The sequence below is a fragment of the Malus sylvestris genome, chromosome 11, assembly GCF_916048215.2.
Source record: "Malus sylvestris chromosome 11, drMalSylv7.2, whole genome shotgun sequence".
Taxonomy (NCBI): domain Eukaryota; kingdom Viridiplantae; phylum Streptophyta; class Magnoliopsida; order Rosales; family Rosaceae; genus Malus; species Malus sylvestris.
The window spans coordinates 3,058,309-3,084,962 of NC_062270.1; the positions used below are offsets into that span (position 1 = coordinate 3,058,309).

General features: G+C 41.3%; 1 protein-coding gene and 2 long non-coding RNA genes across 3 annotated transcripts; 2 read left to right on the forward strand and 1 right to left on the reverse strand.

Moving 5' to 3' along the window:
* Positions 1-12,807: 12,807 nt before the first annotated feature.
* On the reverse strand, positions 12,808-16,715 carry LOC126588874 (uncharacterized). The gene is made up of 3 exons (XR_007611653.1): positions 16,632-16,715; positions 16,173-16,239; positions 12,808-12,898 (listed from the first exon to the last, which is right to left on the reverse strand). It is a non-coding gene; the product is annotated as an uncharacterized LOC126588874 (long non-coding RNA).
* LOC126588866 (uncharacterized) lies at positions 13,664-15,265 on the forward strand. The gene is made up of 3 exons (XR_007611640.1): positions 13,664-14,038; positions 14,440-14,960; positions 15,164-15,265. It is a non-coding gene; the product is annotated as an uncharacterized LOC126588866 (long non-coding RNA).
* Positions 16,716-22,844: 6,129 nt separating the features above from the next.
* On the forward strand, positions 22,845-26,604 carry LOC126588863 (oligopeptide transporter 1-like). Its single transcript, XM_050254018.1, has 7 exons — positions 22,845-22,956; positions 23,206-23,651; positions 23,753-23,850; positions 24,062-24,634; positions 24,862-25,129; positions 25,209-25,391; positions 25,800-26,604. The coding sequence occupies exons 1-7, from the start codon at positions 22,875-22,877 to the stop codon at positions 26,415-26,417; spliced, it is 2,268 nt and encodes a 755-aa protein (XP_050109975.1). The 5' UTR covers positions 22,845-22,874; the 3' UTR covers positions 26,418-26,604.
* The last annotated feature ends 50 nt before the right edge of the window (positions 26,605-26,654 follow it).

Sequence of the window (26,654 nt, forward strand, 5' to 3'; positions counted from 1 at the left end):
CGCAAGTGGGTCAGATTCAAATCGTTGGGGGGTGGTTGTTCTTTAGATCCTGTTTTTCTTCTTGCTGCTACTTTATTAGCAGATCAGGAGGCAGCCAAGCACAAGTGGCGGAAACTCAGGGAAACAACAAGAAAATGCCCAAACAGAAGTGGGAACGCAGCAGGCTACTGGCCTTCGAAGGCGCCGCTGCTCTGCTCCCCGTCGCCGCTACCCTTGGAATCACCGCCTTCAATGCTCGCACTAAGAACAGAAATGAGGAATATCTTCAGGGCTCTAAGGCTTGGGCTAATCTATCGGCGTCTGAAATTTTGGTGCACCACCGCCATGTGGTGGCACTAGCATTTACATGGGTGCCCACAAGGATGACTGGATCATCACATTCGCCCAATTTGCAGTAGACCAGCCCAATCACAAAGAGCATGAAACACAGGGTTTGCTCCACGGAAAGCAGGCGTGTTTAGTCATTTATTCTTCAAAAACTTCATTTTTTGATCACCGGGATAGTGCACAAGACTTTGGCTGTTCGACGACTCGACAATCTCTTCGATTTTGGCATCGGAGAGGTAATCTGCTCGGCGCTTCGGGACTGGAATCTTGGTTGTGTAGTTTGAAGCATGATGTGTGGCTAAGGAACCTGCATGACTTGATTTTGGGCATCATCAATTCTCCTATACATTCACAACATACACACAGAGGCGTGAAGCTGCTGCAAAAGCTTCAAGATCCGATGGGTAGTGCAATGAAGAAGAAGAAAATGACGCTGATGATGGGATTGCTTGTGCTGGGCCCAGATGGAGATCCATTAGATCCAATTGTCTTCTGTGATGGGTGTAATCTAATGGTTCATGGAAATCCACTCGAAAAGTGCAAAGTTCAAACGGAGGGAGCACTGAGCAGATCGAGGAAATAAAAAGAAAAGAGAAAAGTGAGAAACATAAACAAAAGCAAAAGCTAAAAGAGAAAGGAAAGGATTATACTTTTGCTTTTGTCGACCACCAAAGATGCATGTTCCTATTTTTTGAAAGCCAGAGAAAAGCAAATGGGTGATGTCGGAAAGGCTGTCCAAAGCAGCTATCATTTTAGAGAAAACAAAGGCGAAAACAAATGGGAGGCACATGGGGACACTGCAAAAGCAAGGAAAAAACACCCCACCAGAATGATGTAATTTATGTTTCGTATCTTTCGGAGATATTTGTATAAACCCCATCAGAGGGTAATATATATAAACCCCATCAGAGGGTAAAAAAAAAAAAAAAAAAAAAAAAAAAAAAAAAAAAAAAGGAAAAGCCCAAAACAAATGGGCTGACATGTTGTGGAGGGCAAAGGCCCATAGGCTTGAAATAGCACCAACCAGGTCATCACAAGTACGCCTAGTACTCCAAATTATACATGAGCACTACTCATGTCATTCATACATAAACATTCATGAGCATCATTCATGACAATCATACATAAACATTCATGACCATCATTCATGTCAACATTCATGAGCATCACTCATGTTAACATTCATGAGCATCACTCATGACAACATCCATGAGCATCACTCATGTCAATCAACATAAACATGCATGAGCATCACTCATGTCAAATCAGCTTCAAAGATTTCATTTACAGAGCTCTAGCTTCAAAAGCTTCATTTACAAGAGCTCTAGCTTCAAAGACTTCATTTACAAAAGCTCTAGCTTTAAAAGCTTCATTTACAGAGCTCTAGCTTCAAAGCTTCACTTGCAAAGCTTCACCTACAAAGCTTCAGTGCAAGGTATACAAATATCGCCTCCGAACAACCACCACTTCGGCCCATACATGGATTCAATTTGAAGTCTCCAGCCAACAGACTCTATTGACCGAAGACTTGGGGGACTACATTATGTACCATATATTGGGCCTCAACTGGGCCTCATAAAAAATACTTGGGAGACTCTAGCCCATAACCTCAACTGGGCCTCATAAAAAATACTTGGGAGACTCTAGCCCATCACTTATGTATTGAGGAGTGAGCCCTTATTCTATAAAAGGGAATCCCTCACTTTCATTAGAGAGCACCCATTATTCATGTACTGAGGAGTGAACCCTTATTTTATAAAAGGGACTCCCTCATCTTCATTAGAGAGAAACGCCGCCAGCTGAGCAACCGCCTCGCCGCGAGCATCAACTCTAGCCCATCATTCATGTATTGAGGAGCGAGCCCTTATTCTATAAAAGGGACTCCCTCACCTTCAACGCCACAAGTTGAGCCAACCAAGGCAACATAAGCCACAAGCCGAGCAACCTCACAACATGTGCTACTTCTGGATGAGCATCATTTCACTTTGAGCACCGCCTCATATCGGGCATCAGTTCAAGACAACGTCTAGTTACTTCGGCCCACACATGGACTGAATTTCAAGTCTCCAGCCAAAAGACTCTCTTGACTGAAGACTTAGGGGACTACTGTTTATACCATATTTAGGGCCTCGTATTTAGATCTCGTACAAATACTCAGGGGACTTAAATGTAATTATGGGATAAAGGAAGGGGCATATATGTAATAAGTGAGGAGCCCTTATTCTATAAAAGGGCTCCTCACCCTAACAATTGAGGGGGGCCTCACTCTCACTCTCAAAGGCCATTTCTGGAGCCTTCTCAGCCCTTTCAACGCTCTCACTTCCAGAGCTCTCTCTCCCCCTCACTTCTCAGAGAAATATAATACAATCAGTGTGGACGTAGCCCAAACCTTGGGGTGAACCACGATAACTCTTGTGTCATTTACATTTCATGCAGATTCACGGTCGGATTTACGTTGTACCAAGACCATCCGGTTTTGTGCATCAACAAAAATAATAAATGGGTGGTTATAAAAATGAATGATTATTTTAATAAGGAAAATGGGAAAGATGAGGATGTTATGGAATGTTTGAAATAAATGGCTAATTGAATAAGGAAAAAATGAGGTAAAAACATATATGAAATAGGTTTTGAATTGTTACCCATTTTGGGTACTCCTGACTTGGTTGATGGATGATTCTCCACTGCTCGCGTGTAGGAGACCCGGTATGCCTCCAGGGTATTTTTGTCCTATTTTGTCCAAAAATCCACGTGTCGCCTAGTGAATATTTTTGGCTCCACAAATGCCCCCACACCTGTTGGGCTGCTCGTAGGAAATGGCAGCAGGTGTAGAGATCTTCTTGCTTTAGGAAACGTAGGATTGCTTCTTATTTTGATGTTGATTCTCTCTTTAATTGGAAATTAGGCCCTTCTAGGAAAGGGAAATAAACTTCTCTCAAAGCCTATTTAAGTCCACCTTAAGTGGGTTATTAAATCAACTTTGGAGAGCAATTTATTCTACCCCACAAGAGAGAGAAAGTTAGAGGATATTTGTTCCCCCTCCTCTAGCAATCTTCTACATCTTGCCCATGCAAAGGACCGTCTTTCGTTGATTTCTTCATCTTCTCCGTGCTGCACCGATGTAAGAAAAATTTAATTTTTCTTGTCTTCTTCTTAGATTAGTGCTATTGCGGGGCAGCCGTCGGGGTGGTGCAGTACGTCGGCTGGCAGGGGCCAGGAGTTGGCTCGGCATGGGCCGAGGAGATGTCGTGGCAGGGACCACTGCTTGGGCAGACTTGGCTTGGCTTGAGCCAAGGGCAGCTTGTGCGGCTGGGGTCGCGGATTGTGGCGCTGGGGCGCAGTGCTAGGCGAGCCGCATGGCTAATGTCCTTTGGGCTCTTGGACTTGACTCGGGCCAGGCTGGCGATTGAGAGAAATGAGGAGATTGCGGGTCTCATGGACTGCTGGAATGTTGGGCATGCAGGCCTTCTGCCTGCTGGAATGCTGGGTTGAGCTCCCCTGCTGAGTACCATGAATGTCGTTGGCTGCTTAGTCTTCTTTGCAGAAAGAAAGGTGGGCTGCTCCAGAAAGATGAGGTAAAGAGGATCAAGGCGGATGCATTGGCTCGTTTGATCGCTGTCGTGGAGCTTACTATGAATGAAGATGGAAAGAAGAGATCTTCCCCGCCTGCTCATGAGATGCCTAGTTAAAAAAAAATTGAAGACTTCTTCTGCTGCTCATGAGGGTCCGCTTGCTACCGAAAGGTATGTGATTGACATGACTTCTTCTAATGGGAAGAAAAATAAGGCTGCTAGATCTGAGCATGTGGCGTCTTCCATGTTGAGAATGGCTAGTACAATTTTGGATAAGATTGCTCAGCGTAAAAGTTTTATCATGCCCCCAGTGCCGAAGTCTGTACCAGGACGTTCTTTGGGAGCCAAGTCCGGTTCACCTTTGTAGAGACTTGCTATTATGAAGAGTGGTAAGGTGGACTCTACTGCTAAAGTGGCGCCAAAGCCTGCTCCCTTTGCTGCTGAGATTGATTCGCCTCAGATTGAAGATCTTAAGCTTGCAATTTCTGAGCTTCGTTTCGTTACTTATGCTAAGAAGGTAGTGGATGAGCTGCAGCGCGTCCATGTTAGTCTGCTTAAGAAGAATGAGCAGCTGAAGGGTGAGAATGATGGGCTTGAGGTTTTAAGACCTTCTCCATTTCTTCGGAAGACTTGCTTGCTTTTACTTTTAAGGCTTCCATTGGTGAAGTAGTTGGAGAAGTTAGTGCCCAGACTGGGGCAGCCAGGGGTGAAGCGTCGGATGATGCCGCTGCTAAGAGCGTTACGGCTGTTGAAAGTGTGGCGACCGAGTAGTTGTGGGATGTCCAAGCTGCTGTAGTGTAGTATTTTAGGTAGCCTTTAGGATTTTCTTTGTTTTTCCTTGTAGCTTTTGTTTTGCTTGAACTCCTTCGGCCTTTGCTAGTTGTTTATAAACATGTTTTCCTTCGTTTTTCTTCATCTTCACTTCTTTTGTTCATGCCCTAACCTTTAGACTTGATAGACCAGTGGCAGGCATGCTACTTTTTTATAAGCAGACAAACTTGCGTAGCCTATGCAGCCGTAGGTGTTGGTGTAGAACTTTGCAAAGTTGTTAGCCATAGGGTTGGCAGCCGGATGCCTTACTTACAGAAGCAGACAAGTCCGCGTAACCACTAGGCTGTTAACCTTGACTTTCTTCAATTCCGTAGGTTGCGTAGCAAGTATCACAACACTTTAGGACTTGGTGTAGGTTGTTCCGCGCTTGGCAGAGGTGAAGCTTATCGACTACGTAGCATGTCGGCAGTGGATAAAACTTCGTATATGCGCGCTAGCTTGTTTAACCTTTCACAAGAATGTGCGGTTGTATAAGTCTAGTGCGGCTTCACTGCTCGAAGGGCAAGCCGTAGGCAGTCTTCTGGAATCCGTAGGCTACCTTAGTGCACTCGGTAACAGCTTTAGGATTCCAGGGCAGCCGTCCATCGGATGTACTGCGTAATGTGCCCTCTCCGTCTCTAGGGCCCGGTTCCCCACGGATTAGGCCAAGAGACCCAAAATCCTTCAGTTAGCTAAGCCTTGAAAAAGACCATTGCGGCTACTTCTAGGAATCCCGGCGCAAGCCATCGTGCATCTAGTTATACTAGGGCAGCCAGGCTCATCCACGTCTGGATATTCGGAGTGTAAAGTTTATCCTCCCGTCTTGGAGAGCTGACCCATATGGGTGTCGGAGAATTGGTTTACCCTCTCGCACTGGAGAGCATGGTTGGTCCCTCGGGGGGCGCAATTCCTGCGATGAGTCCCTAAGAAGGGCGCAGTCTTCTTTTGAAGTGCAGGAGTGATTAGTTGTTGTAAGCATGCAGCCAAGCTAAGTTGTGATTACTTCTAAATTCCTCATTGAAAAACGAGTGAAACGAACGAGAACTTTAGCTGTAAGGTAGGAACTGCATAACAACTGGATAGTCCTCAGCTTGTGAGGTGGTGCCCGTCGAGCTTATTGAGTCTTCGGGTTTTGATGTAGCGGGAGGTCACACATGGTACTTCTTCATATTGTAGGCCATCCATTTCTTTTCAATCTTTTTGCCGCTTCATGGTGGTGAGGGTGTAATTACTCTTGCCCCCTACTTTGCTGATCTTGTACGGACCTTCCCAGATGGGATCCATCTTTTTGGAGCCTTCTCTGCCGGCAGTGATGAAGGTTTTTCTGCGTCGTTGGCATGCAAATGCCAGAAGTCTCCATCGGGTGGAGTAGGCGCAGCTAGAGTGTGCTCGGCTACTTTTGAGGCATCGTTGGGCCGCTCTGTTGCGTCACCTAGGCTCGGCGTGAAGACGCAGTAGGGAGCTGTGGAGATGAGGCCATGTCATACGCAACAGGAGATGCTCAACTGCTGGTATTGGGCCACTCTAGAGTTGAATCATTGAGCAAGGGTCGGCTAGGGCCGTGTGATGCGCAGCAAGAAATGGTACTCAACTGCCGGTATATGTTGCTCCTATGTAGAATCTTTTAGGGTGACGAGGACAAAACTTGCTTTCGAGTGTGTCCTTCCAGTGTTGCGTTCGTCAGAAAACTTTACATCCGCCAGGGTCTACGCCTTTATCGTCGCGCGTCTGGATTGGGCAGAATAGTACGTCATTAGGATGATTGCATGCGTTTGAAAGTAAAACTTGTGCTTCTGGGTTGCAACAACTATCGCCAAAGTTAGCTTTTGAATTTTTAATAACATCGAGGAGAGCTTTTGAACTGTAGAATACAGGTAACTGTGGAATACAGGTAGTCGGGCCCCCATCTCTTCTCGCATGATGGTAGAGCTTATTGCTACTTTAGATACCGTCAAACATGCGAATAAGTCCTCCGCTGCTTCTAGGGAGGTGATGTCGGGTACTTCTTCAAGTCCTTGAATATGCATTGGCAAACCTCATCCCAAAGTGCATGCTTCTCTGCTAAAGCAAAAGAGTCTGCCAGAGTTAGATCTTCTTTCATGTTCAATTTTCCGAATAGCGGGTGGTCTGCTGGAAGTCCTTTTTGGAAGGCTGCTCTAGCTATCGAGTCGTTGCATCCGACTATTTTTGCCTTCTCTACTTTGAACCTCCTCACTTAGTCGCGAAGTGACTCATTTGGGTTATTCTTGACGTTGAACAAATGATCAGATTTCTTTTTGATCAAGCGATAGGATGAATATTCTTTGGTGAAAACCAAAGAAAGTTCGTAGAAATTCCGGATGGATTGTGGCGGCAGGGTGTAGAACCAATTTTGCGCCTCGCCTTGTAGAGTGGTGGCGAATATCTTGCACATAAGCTCATCATTGTTTCGATAAAGGATCATTGCGCTTCGGTAGCGCTTTAAGTGTCTCTCCGGGTCTTCATCCCCTTTGAAAAATGTGAAATGTGGCATGCTGAACTCTCGTGGAGGCTCTGCCTGCTCGATCTCGTCCGTGAAGGGTGACCTGCTTATGTTGGTCATGTTCCGTCGTAGTGCCTCGTCGGTGACCTCGTTGCATTGGAAATCATGCAATCGTTTGGTCAAGAGTCTCTCTACTTCTTCCTGAATTTGCCTTTGTTGGGGTAGTGGAGCTATCGGCTGCCCCCAGCCATGACTTGCTGGTCTAGGCTGCTCTTCCATGTGTTTAGCTCGTCTACGTCGCAGATGCAGTGCATGTGGTGCGTTTCTAGCAGGCGAGCGAGTTCTTCGCAGGCTGCTGGTTGAACTTGAGCTGGATTGAGTGACTGCTTCTCTCCGTCCGTCGTGCTGTCTACTCTGATGTGAGGTGGATGATGCTTCTTGTGGGCTTAGCCGCGAATGAACACTTTGTCCGGAAGGTTGCTCATGTTGACTATCGGAGTGTGACCCCAACCGTGAATGTATGCTCATCCGTGGGCCTAGTCGAGAGTACACGCTCCTCCGCGCGCTAAGACGGGAGTATACGCTATTTCGGGGGCCCAATCGGGAATGTACACTGCCTGAACGTTCAGCTCGTGGCTGGTCGAATGGCTGCTTGCTGGGACGCTGCTGGAAAGGTTCGTCTGCCCTTGTCCTACTTCGGGATACCTCGTCCGGGGCACGTTGGATCCCGATGCGTTGCAAAAGTTGATTCACCAAAGTTGTCTGTTGTGCAAGGGCGCTCGTCAACTCTATGACTTGTCGAGACAAATGTTGTTCGCCATTTGGATTGGAAGAGCTTGGAAGGAATGCGCCTCCTTGGGCAGTGGAAATGTGGTAGACTCCAGGCGCGAGATTTGAGTTGGGAAATGTCAAATCCGCGAAAAAAATGTGGTGAGAATGCCCCCGGCTCGATGGTAGGTCCGGATGGTTGAGATAGTCTTGGGCCGACTTGGGCTACTTGGAAAGCCACGGGAGCAGGCTGGGCCGTGAGAGTGGGTTGCTCGTCGGGAGCAGGCTGAGTCACGAGAGCAGGCTGCTTGGCAGGAGCAGGCTGGGCCACGGGAGTGGGTTGCTCGTCGGGAGCAGGCTGGGTCACGAGAGCATGCTGCTTGGCAGGAGCAGGCTGGGCCACGAGAACAGGCTGCTTGGCAGGAGCAGGCTGGGCCACCGGATTGGGCTGCTCGACGAAAGCAGGCTGGGCCACGGGAGTGGGTTGCTCGTCGGGAGCAGGCTGGATCACGGGAGCAGGCTGCTCAATGCGCGGTGCATGTGAATGCGAGGCTTGGGCTTGGGTCCACGTAAACTTGGATGGCACGGCTTGGATCGTGGTCTTGGTACCGTGAGCCTTGGATGGCACGGCTCGGGCCGTGGTGAAGGCTCCATGGACCTCGCCACGAGTGGCTACCGAAGTAGCCACCGCGGTGGTTCCCATGGTGGCCGTGGTGAAGGCACCATGGACCTCGCCGCGGGTGGCTACCGAGGTAGCCACCACGGTGGTTCCCATGGTGGAAGCTCGTGATGATGATGCCGCTCCCCTTATTGTCGCATTTAGCCTCACGGATCTCCGCAATCCCATTTCTTGAACATTAGAATTTTCACTTGTGGAATTTTCTAAATTTCTAGCCATTATATTTTGCTTATACGTTTTATCAAATAACCTTTGCAAGTAAAAAATTCTAATAATAAGAACGTATGAAAAATATTCAAATGGACTAGAAAATAAAGAAAAAACCTTTTTGTGCGAGAGTCTTCTGCGAGTATGGATTTCAACTCTCAATGAAAGCACCAATTTGTGGATGCAAATTTTCTCCTCTTCGATCTTGGACGATTTCGCACCTACAAAACAACTAGCACCTTAGGTTAAGGCCAAGAGCCTCACGCGCCCACGATGAATGGGGGGGCTTTGGCCGAAGAACCTCCGATGCCAAAGTTAGAATTTTAGAGAGAAATAGTGTTTAGAGTATTTGTGATTTTTTGTGAGAGAGTTGGAATGAATTTTTGGTGAGAATATGTGTTTATTTATAGAGTTAGGGTTTGCCCTATTTGAATAATAGTAGTCAGCCATAGGGTTTTTGTGGGGGTTAATTTCATGTTTAATTTGCCAATTTATTGGCTAATTAAATATGAAAATAATAAATGGGTGGTTATAAAAATGAATGATTATTTTAATAAGGAAAATGGGAAAGATGAGGATGTTATGGAATGTTTGAAATAAATGGCTAATTGAATAAGGAAAAAATGAGGTAAAAACATATATGAAATAGGTTTTGAATTGTTACCCATTTTGGGTACTCCTGACTTGGTTGATGGATGATTCTCCACTGCTCGCGTGTAGGAGACCCGGTATGCCTCCAGGGTATTTTTGTCATATTTTGTCCAAAAATCCACGTGTCGCCTAGTGAATATTTTTGGCTCCACAAAGATAGTTCCCGATTTCTTATTTTTCTTACGCAAAAGACCCAGATTTCCAATTTTTCTTTCCCTTTTTTGGTTATAAGCAGTTCGGATTCTGTTTTATTTTGAGGCCCAATATCAGTCTAGATTCATTTACTTTTCTTTCTTTTTCCCCTTTTCTTCTGTTTTTTTATTTTGTTTATTTTTTATTATTTTCTTATCACTTTTGTTGAAAATGTTATTAATTTAGATTCCTGGTGAGCGAACTGAACATGAATACAATTCTTGCAGGAGTCATAAGTACCGATTCCTCATGTGAATCTAATTACTCGCACAGTTAATGTGAAATTGGGATTATTATAGGAAAATTAATGAAAACAATTTTAAAACTTTATATTTTAACTAAAAATTATCTAATAACTTTATTTAATAATAAGAAAAAAAAGAAAAAAACCATAAAATATAAACATGTGTGCCCGCATTAATTTTCATAAATAATGTAGTACCGTTAAGTTTCATAAACAGTGTAGTATCATTAAGTTTCATAAACAGTGCAGTACCGTTAAGTTTTGTAAGCAATGCAGTACCGTTAAGTTTCATAAACAATGTAGTAAGTTTCATAAACAGTGTAGTACCGTTATATGTGTGAGGACGCGCGGGTCCCTATGTCAATTTTTTTTTTATATTAAAATTATGTCTTTTTCATAACATTTAAGTTCTTTTGTCTTTTTTTTTATTAAAGTTTAAGGATTTTTTCATTAAAATTTAAGTATTTTTCATTAAATAAAGTTATAGCATAGATGGTTTTTTGTTAAAATAAACTTAGACTAAGCTTTTTTCATGAAAGTTCCCTATTAATTATCACGTTACATATAGCCAAATAGTTAATTACATTAACACCCCTTGAGTTTTCTGAGTTTTCACAAAACTCCTTCAGGTTTGAAATCCTACACTAATACCCCTTAAGGTTTTGATTCACCTTCACCAGTACCCCTTCGATCTAAAATCTATCTATAAAAATACAAATTTGCCGTTATAATTAATTACTTAACAAATAAAAAATTATACAAAACATTAAAAATAACTTTGATAAAATGACAATGAGATTCGAATTGGACTACAAATTATAAGGCATTATGCCGTATGAATGCTAAGTTAGTAAATTGCAAAACCATAACAAAATGGCTCCATCAAGAAAGAAAAGCGCCGATTCCACCATTGAATCCTCCAACGCAGAACCAGTTCCTCCTGAAATAAAGAGTTACTCACTCAGTTCACTAATGTATATGAACAGAAGGGGGCGTTGATCGGGAAGCGAAAAGTGCAGTTGCACAAGGCCCCAAATTTGAAGGGCCCCTAAATTTTTGTTATCTAACATCATGTAATAATGTTCTATATTTAAAAAAAATTACTTTTATTAGCACTTTAAACCGCATTGTGCACTCCTTATAAGAGTTTTTTTTTTAATTTCTAAATATAAAAACTTGGAATACAATGAGATATTTTGAGTGTCAATAATAACACCCTGAAAAGTGGCAGTTTCTTAATTTTATTATATAACAATGTTATACATTCAAGTGAAACTTTAAAATTAGAGGTTTGATGTTTTTTTTTCATGTTTGGCTGTTTAAGATAAAACTGATTTTGATTATTTAGTGAATGTTATGTTTGTAGCTCTTTTTACTTATCATTAAGGACATTTGTAAATATGCAATCAGTGAGTGTTAAAGTTTGTTTTGATTAATTTTTTTTTAACAAACGACATTATCTACGCTAAGAGGGTGGGGAAGTGGGCTAAGCCTGACAATGGACTAACAATAATGTGGTTCAAATTCGCCTTTGGCGAGAATTGAACATTAGACATCTCACTTACAAGTGAAGAGGAATACCACTAGACCGTATTACTAAGTGACTTTGTTTTAATTTAAGTGAATGTTTTCTAGTATCAATATATTGTCATACTTTTTTAAAACTTAAAACTATCTTAAGAAGGACCCTTTTTACAAATTTCGCACATAACTCCCAAAATCTCAAAGACGACCTTGTATATGAACCTCCCCAAACGCAACCTCCTGAGAAAACTCATGATCACAAAATTCTTTTGGCACAAGTATTGAACTAATTAGTGTAAGACAAAGAGTTGACGATAATAACTATCACTATACGAAAGAAAAATATTTTTTTTTCCTAGAAATCTAGGATGCAATTGAGCTTGTCGGAAAAAAAAAAATCAATTTAGATAGCCCTTTATGGCTCCGGCGGTGGTGACTAGATCAATGCGTAATTACTTCAAGAGAAATTCCTATCAAAATTCACTATGATCTTTGGATACTTATCATGAGATTTATGGGAGCTATCTAATGGTTCTTAAAGCTATTAGGCAATATGTAACGACTTGTTCCGAAACTTACGGAATGGAAGGACAATTTTGTAATTTCACTACTGTTGGGTTAGATATTTTGAAATGATGCTTTTTGGGTCTTGTTTGGTATGCACCCAAGTGGGGCCCATTTCCTTTTTGGTTCCGCCTGCCATTTTTCCTTTCTTCCTCTTTGGACTTGTGATTTCCCTCTCTCATAACTCTCTCATCTCTCTCCCCCTCACTTTCTCCCATTCTCTCTAACTCTTCTATCTTCCCGAGCCCTCTCTCGGCAAGCTCTCCCTTTCTTCTATGAACCACACGCTCATAACAATGCACAACCACCTTCACACCTGGACGGATGAGCCTCAAAACCCCATAGAAAACACCAAAGAACTTCACAATGATGGTGTCATTGTTCATCATCTTTCCCGACGTGTTTTGTGATTTTTTGACGTTGAAAATAGCTCGGAGTAGCTTTTCCTAGATTTCCAGCGAGCACGACTACTTTCGAGGCGTTTTTCGGCCAAACCACAGCGAGTTAGCTGTCATGCAAGGTGCGTTTGTTAGTGGCATTTCCGTCCACCCTTGTTTGCACGCTCTTTGCCAACGGTGTAAGGTGAGTGGATGACACACCCCGATCCTAGAATCAAGGCGTGCTGGCCGTCATGTGGGCGTGACGTAACCAAAAGTGCGATGCGGAAGCAAAAGGTAAAAGAAATACGAAGGAATAAAAACCAACTAATAGCAATAATATCCCACTAACATGCTAGAGTGAGTTTAAGTGTGAAACACACATATTCAGAGCATAAATACTAAATGCAGTCAAGTAGGACCATTACTAAATTACAACACCCAAAGGTGAGTCCTACATTTAAGTAGTCTGTCAGAACGCCGTGGGAATCCTCGTGAGCCACCAACACTGCTAACTAGAACCTGGAGGGGCGCAAAACAAGATTGAGTGGGTCAGTAAAACAAAGTTTTTCAAAAATATTTCATTTAATAACACTTCTAACCCCTCGCTGTAAAATCTGTATACTTTCCCAGAAAAATAGTATATATAACAGTAAAACTCAAATCACAAGCCTTTAACATTTTTCATGAAATATGCCATGATATGCTTCAAAACATGATAAAGATGCATCAATATAACAAGTGAAATAATGAATTAACCAGAGACTCTGCAGCTGTCCTGTACGGTTAATTCTATAGCTCAATATCCAACCCAACCGGAGTCACCACTGTGACTTGTACGGCACTACTCTGCACATAAATCGGAACTACCTAAAGTAGTCTGTACTAGGGGTGGGTTCAAAAAACCGAAAACCGAAAAAAACCGAAAACCAAACCGAACCGAGGCCGAAAAAAACCGAACCGAAAAAACACCGAACCGAAACTGTCAAACCGAACCGAACCGAATCTGACCGGTTCGGTTTCGGTTTTTGAGGTTCGGAAACCGAACCAAACCGAACCGAACTGATATATATATATTTAATTATTTTTTTTAACTATTATAAATAGGTTAGTCATACAATCATAACAAAACATACCTTGTTGCTAAGTTGGTTGCGGTGAACCTTTTCAAGCCCCAAGGCACGGGTTCGAACCTCCAGGATGTCTGAGATGTTTTTTAAATTTTTTGGAGAACTTAACAAAACCCTTTAACCCTTTAACCCTAGCAGCCATACCCATACCTTTTTTTTTTTTTCATTCCCTTCCTTTCTCTCTCGTTCCCTGCCTCCTCTCCTCCAGTGTAACCCTAACCCAGCGCAGCCGAGCCTCCTCTCTCTCTCGCTGGGTCTTCAACTTCAATCGCTCTGTCTCTCTCAATCTCTCAGGCGACCCACGACGGCCCGACCCTTTTCCCTTATCCCTCTCCTCTGTACTCTGGACCCTCTCTCCTTCCTTCCCAACTCCGCCGCTCTTCCGCTTCGTCTTCTTCCTTCACAGCGACCTGCAAGTGTCGCCATCTCACTCGTCGTCACTGATTTGCTCTCAGTTTCTCACCGCCATGACCTGTGACACACGACCTCTTGCTGTTTCGAGTCTCGACCCACTACTTCGTTCCTTTGCAAGGTTAGTCTTATAATAATTTCTCTCATGTTTGTTCTACATATTTTGTTTTCAATTTGATGCGTTTTGCAGAATTTATTTTCAATTTCATGGGTTCTGTAGCTTTTCAATTTCATGGGTTTTGGTTTTGCAATTTGTTTTGGGTAACTTCAGTTATGAAAACTATTAGTTGAGGTTTCATTAATTTTATATTTTCTTTTGGTTTTGCAAGGTTATTTTCTTTCTGTAGCTGTCATTCCTTGTCGTATCTAGCAAACTTGTGGAATTGTTTGTTAATGTTGTCATCCTTGGAGTTATGTTGCATTTGATGTCGCGGTGGTACTGTTGCTAAATTGCTAATTGATTTGCATACATGCAGTGCTCTGGTGTTTTCTCAGGATGTCTCTTTTGCTATTTGAATGCAGGGAACTCAAATTATTAATGAATCTGAGGATCAGGACACGACCGATTTGCATAAGTGTATAGCATACATATGTGACTCGGCATCAAACCTAGATAAGTCTAATGTATGTTGTGTATTATTATCGTTCCAACATTCGTTTTGTTTTTCTACTGGAATTGAGTCTGATTTTGTAGGTGCTTTCGTATAACTTTCGGTAACTAAAACTGTGTCCTTACTCCTTGCAACTTATTGTGAGTTGGGTAGTCAAATTTGTTGATTACAGATTTTGACACTTTGCTAAATAGACTGCTAGTTTGTTTTTCACCTCTATACATGAACTGAGTTATGTCGATTGGAAACATCAATGTGTTATGTCGATTCTCAAACATTCAAATAATTCTCATATCTGATGATTGCTTCATCCATCTTCACACCGCCATGAGATCCATATTCAGTCTTCTGTTGAAGGCCCTCATTGTGGACTCATACCCATTGGGATGCCATCTGGAAGTACTACAACCACTGGACTTCAATGGGATCTCGGTGAGTATCTCTTAAGAGCGTAAGGCTAGTTAATGCATACTTTTATTGTATTAGGGGTTCACTTAGCATATACTTTTCTGGTCACCTCTTCCTGTTCTGACCTGCTTAAATGTGACCAAAAAGGGAAAATGCGTGTCTAATATTGATTTCATTGTTCATGTTTCGAGTTATCTAACAGCCCGTGCTTTACTTTTCTTTTCCAGCTGAAACGGAGATGAGGTTTGGTGGTCTGATAAGTACATCGAATATCGTCAAGGGAGAGAAAATAACAGTGCAGTCAGATTCAGATCTTCTATGGACTATAAGCATTAAAAAGATGTAGTGCATTTGGAGATGAGATGGGCAAAACGATTTGAGTTTTTTAGAGAGAGAGAGAGAGAGAGCGGCTTTTGATGATTTCAGCGAGTAAATGTTGTAAGGAAGAAATACAGAATGATAAAGTGTTGATGCTAGCACAGGAGAAAAAAATGGCACTCTGTGATATCTGTGGTTCATTTCTTGTGGCCAATGATGCTGTAGAGAGAACTCAGTCTCATGTTACAGGGAAACAGAATGATAAAGTGTTGTGGTTGTTTTGCATTTTTTGGATGAAAAAAAAAAACCGAAAAAAAACCGAAACCGAACCGAAAAAACCGAAAAAACCGAACCGAAAAAAAAACCGAACCGAAAAAAACCGAAAAAAATTTGAGCCGAACCGAAATTTCGGTTTGGTTTCGGTTTTGGCAAAAAACCGAACCGATCAGAACCGAACCCAGCCCTAGTCTGTACGACAAGAATGATGTAAGAATACGCTCTAGTGCTTCTCTCATCAATAGCTGTATAATAATCTAAAGTCACCTACGAGTCGGAAGCACCTCTAATGGTCTGTACGACATGTCGGAACCACCTCTAATGGTCTGTACGACATGCACCTACTTGGATCCAAGGTGAGCGTGTGGTGCGGGGTGAATAATATAAGCACTAACACCAGGGTGCAGGTTATGAGCTCTCAACACAATTCACATCATCAATAAACCACATGAACAACATAAAACTCACCTGATACTCACATGTGCGTCCACAGCACCATTTCACATATTTGCATCAAATATTAATTCATATATTTCATATAATATGCATGCATGGCATTTTAAAACATACTTTCATTTAAATTCAATTTCTGGGAAAAATCATTAGTATATAGGTATAAACAGAAAATAACTGCCCACTCACTGGTAAGTCGAAGGGTCGTAACCCCCGTGACGCCCTTGAATGCGTTCGTCCTTGTGATAGGTCTCACCTATATGCGAAACAACTATAAAAACGTTATTTAAAGCACATAACCAACAATACGTAATAACTTCTCATATGATGCTCAAATTGGGTATATGAATATACCATAGTGACCTACTCGACGTTACGGACGTTGAGATATTTTTAGAAAAAATTTTGGATCAGTCACACGCCCTTACACGCCAGGAATGGCACGGACCTACGCGCCCCCACTCGCGTCGTCTCCTACCTCCAGTCGCCGGACTGATTTTGCCGGCGCCGGAAAACTGGGGATTTTTCAAACTTCATTTTCTCCGTCAATTCTCAACCATTTTTTACGCAATTTATACCAAAATGAAGCCCTAAGCATGTAGAATCACGATGTACTAATTTAAGGCTAAAAAACACACGAAATCTCACCGGAGAAAATCCAAGAAAACCGGCCAACTTCGAACCCTACGATCCCGACGTCTAAAACCTTCAAACTAAGTACTCCGAGCTTCCTTGGAACCTCACTAAGCTCCCTGTAAGCTTAGAATTCCCTGAAAACCAACATTTCACGTGTGCATGAACGTGACATTAAACTGGGTTACGGTTTCAACGTGATTTCAAGGGTTTCCAGTTCTAAAATAGTATCAATCGATTCAGGAGGTTGCAAGCAGTGGCGAAGCTAGGATTTGCCGAGGGGAGGGGCGAAATTCAAAAGAGTGTAAAGTTCAATTGAAACGGTTGCTTTCACATTAGAAAGTTCAAAGTTTTGAGTCAATATTCATATAAAAAACAATCTCTTTACCAAAGTGATTGTAATCGGTAAATATTAAAACCATGTAAGAAGCTTAAATTGGTTAGAATTAGATTCTAAAAAACGTTAGGTGCTTGTCAGTCAGCGGAATAGGGCGTAGCAGCTAGGCGCCTAGGCAAGATTTGGGTAGGAGCCTAGATGAATTTAAATAAATTTCTTTTATCGTAAAATAAGCATTAAACAATATTTATATTATTTTTTAAAACAATATTTATATATAATGTAAAAGTTTAAGATGGATACGCTGGGGTCTTCAAAAAAGGGAGAAAAATACATACAAGAATAATAAAAGTGGGTCACAAAAAAATAGACAGGTGCCCTAATAACATTATAACACCTGTCCATTTAATATTTTCCCAAACCTTTTGCTATGTTGATAACCAAACACCTCCCTTCTCCTACCATTACCCCTGCCATGGTAAATCTGCAAAATCGAAGCCCTTCATCGATACCATCGCAACCTTCTCCTCCAACATCCCTCCTTCGTCGAATTCACCCTCATTCCCTCCACTCAACCTTCTCGTCCAACATCCCTCCTCCATCGGAATAACATTGTTTAAACTAATCGAGTATGATTTTCATGTGTTATATCGTTCCATATTCCTAATTTCTACGCATTTAATTATTAAAACAAAAATTCATATCAATTAATGGAGCTAAAAATATAAAAAAAAATAAAATTAAGAAATGAAGTGGTGGTTGAGAGGAGAGAGGTGGACAGGCGGTGTGGCATGGTCAGATGGGGTTAGAAAGAAAAAGGAAACTGGGGAGAGTAAAAAGGGATTCGGCATTAGGATTACCGATTAGGGTCTCTTATATAAAATATTAAAATGGGAATTGGGTGAATGCCAAAGATTGAAAAAGAAAAAGAGGACAGTGGACACGGTCTGAGACTGAGAAGGGAATGAGGGACACGCGGTCCCCCTATTTATATATATTTATTTTTTCCAAACATATACAAAACGGTCCCGTTTTCGTTTTAGCCTGGATGTTTGAAAAAAGAGAAGGGATTCACCTCTGCTGCGCAGCAGCATAACCACTGCACCGGAACAGATAGGGGATGAACCGGTCCAGTTTTCCGACAAGGGGAGGGGCTGAACCTTTGCTCCAGGCGTGTTTTCCGGTGAAGGGAGTGGCGGCCGCCACTCCTCGCCCTCACGTGGCTTCGCCACTGGTTGCAAGGATGAAGGAACTCACCTTTTTTACATCGATCCGTGAAGTTTTGAGGGGTTTCGTTGTTGTCCGTACAAGTTCGAAAGGGAGGGAGAGAGAGAGTGAACTGAGAGGGATGAGAGAAAGGGCACGGGGTGAGGGTATGTGTCCCGTGTGTGTGTGTGGTCCACCCAAAACAAACCATAATCCAAAATTCTTTAAGTCCCTAACCACACAAATTGTAAACAACTTTTAATCCACTTAAAATTTTCCAAGAATTTAGGAGAGTATGCAATATTCAAATAACATGTCACATGTACCTTAGCAACTGTTAAGGGCAATTCCGTCATTTCACATCCACGATAAATGAAATTTTGGGACGGGCTGTGACAGTGGACCCCTTCTAAAATGCATGATTTTACTATTAGAAATGCATACATGAAAAGCATGATTTATTGATTATGTTTTATGAAACATTTATGAGTAAATTGGATTTACACTTTATGATATATTATGCTTTATCGACTTTACGTTCCTTGTGGTATATATGATTGATGACTATATACATACTTGTGAACGTGGTTTTACAATATGACATTTTAGCTACTGAGCGTCGTTTGAGTTAGATATATATATATATATATATATATATATATATATATATATATATATATGAAATATAATGTTAATGTTTTTATGTGCTTATTTAGCAGTTACTCATACGATCTGCCTACGGGGGAATTTCCTGCCTATGGGCGAATGCTACTTATATATGTCTTCGGGTGGGTGTTGTAGGAGCCTATGGGCGATTAATACTTATATATGCCTTCCAGGGGGGTGCTGTAAGAGCCTACGGGCAATTGATACTTATATGTCTTTGCGGCAGCGGCTGGGGGGAGGAGGGGCGTGCTTCTAAATGAAATGTTATAAATGAAGTGTTCTATATGCCTTCGGGCGAACGAAGAGTTCTATATGCCTTCGGGCGATACTGATACCACTACTTAGCACACTATATGATATATGTTTTACGAAAGGTTTCATGGCATGCTAGGGTTTTCGGAAAACCTATTACTTATTATGCCATATGAGTTTTCATAAACTTTGGGGGTTGATACGTTATTAAATATTAACTATGTTAGTACTACTTATATATCAACTTGATCAACTCATGTTTTGTTTTGCGCCCCCTCAGGACTTAAAATCGAGACGTATAATCCCAAAGTCAAGGCACTCCCACATCGGCATCTTCGAGTCCTCTCAGTGTAGGACCCATCATTTTGTTCATTCAATTTTATATTATTCATTTTTAGTGTCTAAGATTAGTTGTATACTCTGAACACGTTCCACAATTGCATATTCATTATAATTAAATTTACTAGTTTTATTTATGTCAGTTAATTGTTTTTATTCACTTTCAGATGTCGGCCAGCACGTGCCTACCCTGGTGTTTGAATAATATCAGGGTCGGGCGTGTCACAATATCTTAATTGTTCGCTTAAAAGAATTCTTACAATTGAAAATAGATCGAACAATCTGTTTGCAGAGTTGAATGTCAAGACAAAATATTCAGAGATGATGGAAGGATTCTATCAAATTTTCATTGTTTTTCTTAATGTTTAATGTTATTTTTAATTGTGACAACCCGTCCCTACTTTTAAGATTTTATTAATTTAAGAAGGGTGAAAGGACGAAAATGCCCTAGAAGAGAGATAGTTGGCTTTCGTTGACCGTCATTTCGTGACATGTACAAGTTTCTATTTTACCTTATTCTCGAAGTACTTGACAGTACGAAAACGTAGGTGCACGCAAATCGAAATCAGAACTACGAAGGAGATTTTACGGAACTAGGAAGTCGAAATATACTTTTGCATATAATTACTATTTTACATTTTATATATTTCTCATAATTATTATGTTATTTTATATTATTATTTTAGTAATTTTATGAGATATTTTATTTCTTTAGTAATATTTATGGTCGTGGGTCCCGCACCTCAACTCTCCATTCCATCTATCATGTGTCTCCCTCTTTTTTTTGAACTCTGTCTCTCATCTCTCTTTCTTTTCTGCCATCCCATTCCGTTTCTCTCTATATCATTTCACTCCCCCTCTCTTTCAAACTCACCTTATCTCTCTCATCTCTGTAAATACAGAGCTGCAGAACACGCACTGGAAGGTTTTTTCCCTAGTTTTTCGGTAACTGACCAGCCACTTTTGGAGCACTTTTCCGGCCGGCTCCAACCGTATTTTGACCTCATGATGGTATGATCTTGTTCCCCTCATTACGAGCTTCAAATAAATAGGTAGAACACTGAAAATGGTTAGGAAGCGAACTAGAAATTTGCCTTCAAAGTTGGGATGAAATACCTTAGATTCTGGAAAACTTAGACCATGACCATTTGGCCACTTTCAGGCCATTTTTCTGGCCAACACCGACCTTAAATCGGCCTTTAACTTGGTATATTTTTGTTCTCTACATTTCTAAATTCAAAATGGCTTTTGAATCATTAAAATTTTGTTAAGTATTGAACTAGAAATTAGCTATGAAATTTGGGAAGAAATTTCCAGATTTCTGGAAAATTTGGCCGTGATCATCATGCTAATTTTAGGCCTTTCCCAATTCAACTCCAGCCATGATTGGACCCAGAACTAGTATAAACTTCTTCCCCACATTCCTAGCTTCTAGTTGGCTTTTGAATCATCAAATTTGGTTGAGAATCGAGCTCGAAATAAGCTTTGAAAGTTGACAGAAAAATCTGCAAAAATCGTGGTGACGACGCATGGGCTGAGCGTGGCTGCCTGTGCAGCAACCTTGTGGCGGCGCGTGCGGCAGCATTGGGAGGAACCAGAGGTCCCTCCTTAGGTTTCTCAACGTGCCGGACCCGATTCCGCCCTCCGTTTTTTGAAATTTGACCGTTTTAAAATAGTTTTTTTAATAGTTGTACTTTGTACGAAAAATGCGTTATACGTTAATACATTATATATTTATGTTAAATGGTTTCATTTCTAGGCGAAACGCATCGCAATGACTTTCGACGCTACGAGGCAGGTTCGACTCAACGACATGATTTGTGAGTGGATCTTTTCTTTGATATATATTGGTTAATTTCCATGTATACAATTATTAATAAATTCTCTACATGATTCCCATGATTAAACTTACGTTTATAAGAAATGCCTTATTGTTGGGAAATGATAAAATAATCCTACGGGATGCACAGGTAAGCTCTTTATAAGGGGATGCCTTAATTCTATTTATGGTCATGAATAGTATGATATTGACTAAAATTGTTGAATCACTGTGGCATGCTTATATTTATGTAGTCTGCTCATCATTGTTGCACCATGGTGTTAGTGCTCTCCCAGGGCCAGTCTTTCACGTGTATGTTCACATTCGCACCGCACGCTTGCCTTGGATCAAAGTAGGTGTCAGTTATATCGTACAAGTTGCATTAGGCAACTCCGACTCGTAGGTGACCACGAATATTGCCAGTCTTCACGTGATTATAGCACTAGAGCGTATATTATGATTACAACCAGTCCTGTTGTACAGGTCGCATTAGGCGACTCCGACTCGTATGCTATTATAGATTGATGAGCATCAGTTCAGTCGTACAAGTTGCATTAGGTGACTCTGACTTGTGTGCTAGAATAGAGCGATGAGCATCTGATTTTATTATGCTACTATTGAGATTTCAAATAATGGTTGTCACGTTTTTATTTACGAGATATTGTGTCGTAATGAATTCTTGAGATTTTGCAGGCTACGGTAAGTATTTTTATACTATACGTAGTAAGTACATTTTGGAAACTATACTTGTTTTACAGCGAGGGGTTACGATGTTTTTAGAAAGGTTTTTAAAAAACTTTATTTTCAGGCTCACTCACCCTTATTTTCGCCCCTCCAGGTCTTAGTAGCGAAGCTTTCTTATCGACGAGGACTCTTGGCAAATCTCAGTATAAGTGGATATCTCCGAGGGTATAATTCTCAATCCACTCTACTGTACTTTACTTATACTCTGACGTCACGTGTGAAATGGGTTCATTCTCGCTCACCAGCGCACTCTTATATTTAGGCACATTTAGGTTTAAATTTATTCACATTTTCCACATCACTACACTTTATAGCTTCGTCACCTTCTAGGTGTCGGCCAACATAACTCGATTCGGAGTCTTAGTGGACATTCCGGGTCGGAGTGTGTCATTAATTGATTTTCTTTTTCTTATTATTTATAAAAGTTGTTTATTTATTGAATAATTAAGTATAAGGGTAAATTTGTCTTTTTATAGACAGATTTTCGACCGAAGGGGTATTTGTGAAAGTGTATTAAAATATGAAGGTATGTTGGTGTAATGTTTCAAATCTGAAAAAAATTTGTGAAGATTCAAAAAAACCTCAAGGGGGTATTAATGTAATTAACACTAAGAGGGTTTTCGTCAGATTAAAACTTTTTTCCAAATTTAGATGCATGGTTTTATATGAATTGACTAACAATCTGCAGAGACTTCAGCAGATGGTTAGTAGGCCAAAACACCTACCATTTCCTTATTTTGAAGAGCAACAGTCTGTCTCCTAACAAGCTAACAAAGTAAACAATAAGGAATTTGTATATAGAGAGTGCCATTTTCTTGTAGCCATTGAGGGGTTTGATGTGAGTTTCGATCGAGAAAAAGGAGGAGGAAAAGAGACCAGAGAGAAAGCGATAAAGATGGTGGGCAGCTTCAATGGCTTCGATGGAGTATCTGAAGCAAAGTTGCCCGGCAAGCTTCAATCGGACATTGATGTCATCGGTTGGTAAACCTAGCCAAGTAGTGCTCCTTATGATCTCTGTCTAATAAAATGGCAATAAATGGACGGCTTATTGTCTTTTTGTAACTATTTTCCTAAATTTTTAATTTAAGAATATGTGTATATATGCATTGTCTATCCAATGATTTATATCAAGTTGTCCGGAAAATTTCATGACTAACATCGTGGACGGTGAAGGGCCAAGTAATCCTGGCATTTTAATCCGAACTGTTTCCGATTTGTCGATGTAGGTGATGATGAAGTGAATGACAGCCCCATTGAGGAAGTTTGGCTAACTGTTCCAATAACCGACGACCCTTCACAGCCAACCTTGACATTTCGGACATGGGTTCTTGGGATTTTATCGTGCGTGATTCTTTCTTTTGTCAACGAATTCTTTGGGTTCCGAACGAATCAGCTGTCCGTTTCTTCAGTCTCCGCTCAGATTGTTGTCCTTCCTCTGGGAAAGTTGATGGCTGCGACCCTTCCAACCAGAAAATTCCGAGTCCCCTTCACAAAATGGTCGTTTACAATGAATCCAGGGCCTTTCAATCTGAAAGAACATGTGTTGATCACCATATTTGCAAACTCGGGAGCAGGCGGCGTTTATGCAGTACACATCATCACGATTGTCAAGGCCTTCTACCACAGGAAGCAGCATCCTGCAGCAGCCTTCTTGTTAGCACAGACTACTCAGGCAAGTTTGGATACCAAAGGCTGATTTACGACTAGGGTTTCTTTTTTCTGTTTTCTTGTTCAGCAAGTCATTCTTTTGTTGTGAAATTTGAAATCTTTCAGATGCTTGGGTATGGATGGGCTGGCTTATTCAGAAAATACCTTGTTGACTCCCCTTACATGTGGTGGCCTGCAAATCTGGTTCAAGTTTCTCTCTTCAGGTATTTTATTACCAAATCCTCTATATTGAGAAAACTTCTCTGCAACGGAATGTCACTATGTAGGTATTTCAGTCAATCATGCACTGCCATGTGGAAAAAGTTAAGACCCACATATGTGAGTGATTGGATTGAAAAAATTTATCACATAAATAGAATGACATTTCTTTGATTTTCTATCTTTACTGAAGAAAATTATAATTTTGAATGGCAGGGCATTACATGAGAAGGAAAAGAGACCAAAGGGAGGTGTTACTAGACTGCAGTTCTTCCTCATGGTTTTCGTATGCAGCTTTGCTTACTACATTTTTCCCGGATTTCTCTTCCCCTCCATCTCTGCTTTCTCCATTGTTTGCTTGATATGGAAGAGCTCCATCACTGCTCAACAGATTGGTTCTGGCATGAATGGCCTTGGCATTGGCTCTTTTGGCTTCGATTGGTCCACCATTGCTGGCTTCTTGGGCAGCCCTTTAGCCACACCTGGGTTTGCCATTATCAACTTGTTAGTTGGCTTTGTCTCGATCCTCTACATTCTTACCCCCATTTCTTATTGGTCCAATGCATATGACGCTAAGAAGTTTCCAATCTTCACCTCTCATACTTTCGACTCGACGGGCCAGACCTATGATCTTTCCCGGGTTCTGAATCAAACAACTTTCGACATCGATCGTGAAGCGTATAACAATTACAGTAAACTCTATCTCAGTACCTTCTTTGCCTTCAGTTATGGCTTGAGCTTTGCCACTCTTACAGCTACTATTTCACATGTTGCCCTCTTCCATGGAAAGTAAGTTCAGCATCATTTTTAACTTTGGGAAGTGATTTTCGAACTCTTGTTCTTCATGTGCAATTTCTATTTTTTTCTAGCCTTTGGATTTAATAAACCAAAGCAGACTTATCGAGGACAAAAACAATGAGAGGAGTGCTGAAAGAGAAAACAGGAGCGTCAAAATCAATGCCCTCAATTCATACTCTTGTTCAAAGCTAATTAATAACTTGTTCATACATGATCAGATCAATTTGGCGTATGTGGAAGAAGACAACTAGTGTCGTGAAAGATCAAGTTGGCGACGTCCACACCCGGCTGATGAAAAAGAACTATGATTCTGTCCCTCAATGGTGGTTTCAACTCATCCTTGTTTTAATGGTTGGCCTTTCCATCTTTGCTTGTGAAGGTTTTGGAAAACAGCTCCAACTTCCATGGTGGGGAGTTTTAATGGCTTGTGGCATTGCCTTATTTTTCACCTTGCCCATCGGCATTATTCAAGCCACAACAAACCAGGTATAATCAGCGCATTGCGAATTTCATCCGAAGAGACTCATCAAAAGTTTCGATTTATCATTTAATTGTATTTGTGCAGCAACCGGGGCTGAATGTGATCACGGAGCTCGTTATCGGGTATATTTACCCGGGGAAGCCTATTGCTAATGTGACATTTAAGACATATGGATACATCAGCATGGTACAAGCACTCACTTTTCTTGGTGACTTCAAATTAGGTCACTACATGAAGATCCCGCCTAAGTCAATGTTTATTGCACAGGTAACTATAAATCGATCAATAGCAGCAGCAATATCCTTGTTTTAATTGTTCATATTTGTGCTATAATTACTCTTACGGTTCTTCTCTGGACTAGATGTCCATTCTTAATTAAAGGACCGACTGACAACGTGTTGATAACACATTATCGAAACAAAATCCATCCTAAACTAAGGACGTACACCTTTTATAGAGAATTTCTAATTAATTACACTCATTTGATGAAAGTATTCCCTTCTATGATAAAAGCGCACTAAACTTTGGTTTATATATGGCTTATTATTTGTTCAGTGTCCCTCACTTTTACTTCCGATTAAATACCTTTGTTTTATTGTGCATATTTTTTTTTTTTTTTTATAATCACACTTATATGATCTGGGTCTGGGATGTTTTTCTTATATATATGTTCAGCTAGTGGGAACTATTGTGGCTTCAAGTGTATACTTTGGCACAGCATGGTGGCTTCTCGAATCCATCGAGCACATCTGCGATACATCAAGTTTGCCAGAGGGAAATCCGTGGACATGCCCGGGAGATGATGTGTTCTACCATGCTTCGATCATATGGGGGGTCATAGGCCCACTCCGAATGTTTACCAGCTATGGAGTCTACAAGGAGATGAACTGGTTCTTCCTCATCGGCCTCCTTGCACCCGTTCCAGTTTGGTTCCTCTCAAAGAAATTCCCCAACCACCTGTGGATCAGGCTCATCAACATGCCCATAATCCTCGGTGCAACGGGCTCCATGCCGCCGGCTAAGGCCGTGCACTACATAACATGGTTTACAGTTGGTATTTTCTTCAGCTTCTATGTGTACAAAAGTCACAAGGGCTGGTGGGCTAGACATAACTATATTCTCTCTGCCTCTTTGGATGCGGGCCTTGCGTTCATGGGAGTTCTCATGTATTTCTCCCTTCAATCTCAGGGGATCAATGGGCCTCCATGGTGGGGTCTTGAAGGCAGTGACCAGTGCCCGTTGGCCGAGTGTCCAACGGCGCCCGGGGTTGTTGCCAAAGGCTGCCCAGTTTAATGAGATATGCTTTCAAGGAATCCCATCATTTGTGTTCTTAATTTCTTTGTGGATGCCATAGCCCAGTTTCTGTTCTATCGTTGATGATGATAATCACGTTTCATCATGTACAGTTTGATTTGGTTTTAAACTACTTTAATTTCAGTTTAAGCTTAATCAAGGTTAATGAATCTGATTTCTGTGATTAGTTATGTCTTATCCTCTCAAAGCATTTATAATCATTACTTTAGTCTAAAG

Bases quoted from the DNA above. Each gene is read 5' to 3' on its own strand.
- LOC126588863 (XM_050254018.1), top strand. From the start codon at position 22,875: ATGGTGGGCAGCTTCAATGGCTTCGATGGAGTATCTGAAGCAAAGTTG. The intron at 22,957-23,205 runs GTTGGTAAACCT...TTGTCGATGTAG, and splicing joins ATCGGACATTGATGTCATCG to GTGATGATGAAGTGAATGAC. The intron at 24,635-24,861 runs GTAAGTTCAGCA...ATACATGATCAG, and splicing joins GTTGCCCTCTTCCATGGAAA to ATCAATTTGGCGTATGTGGA.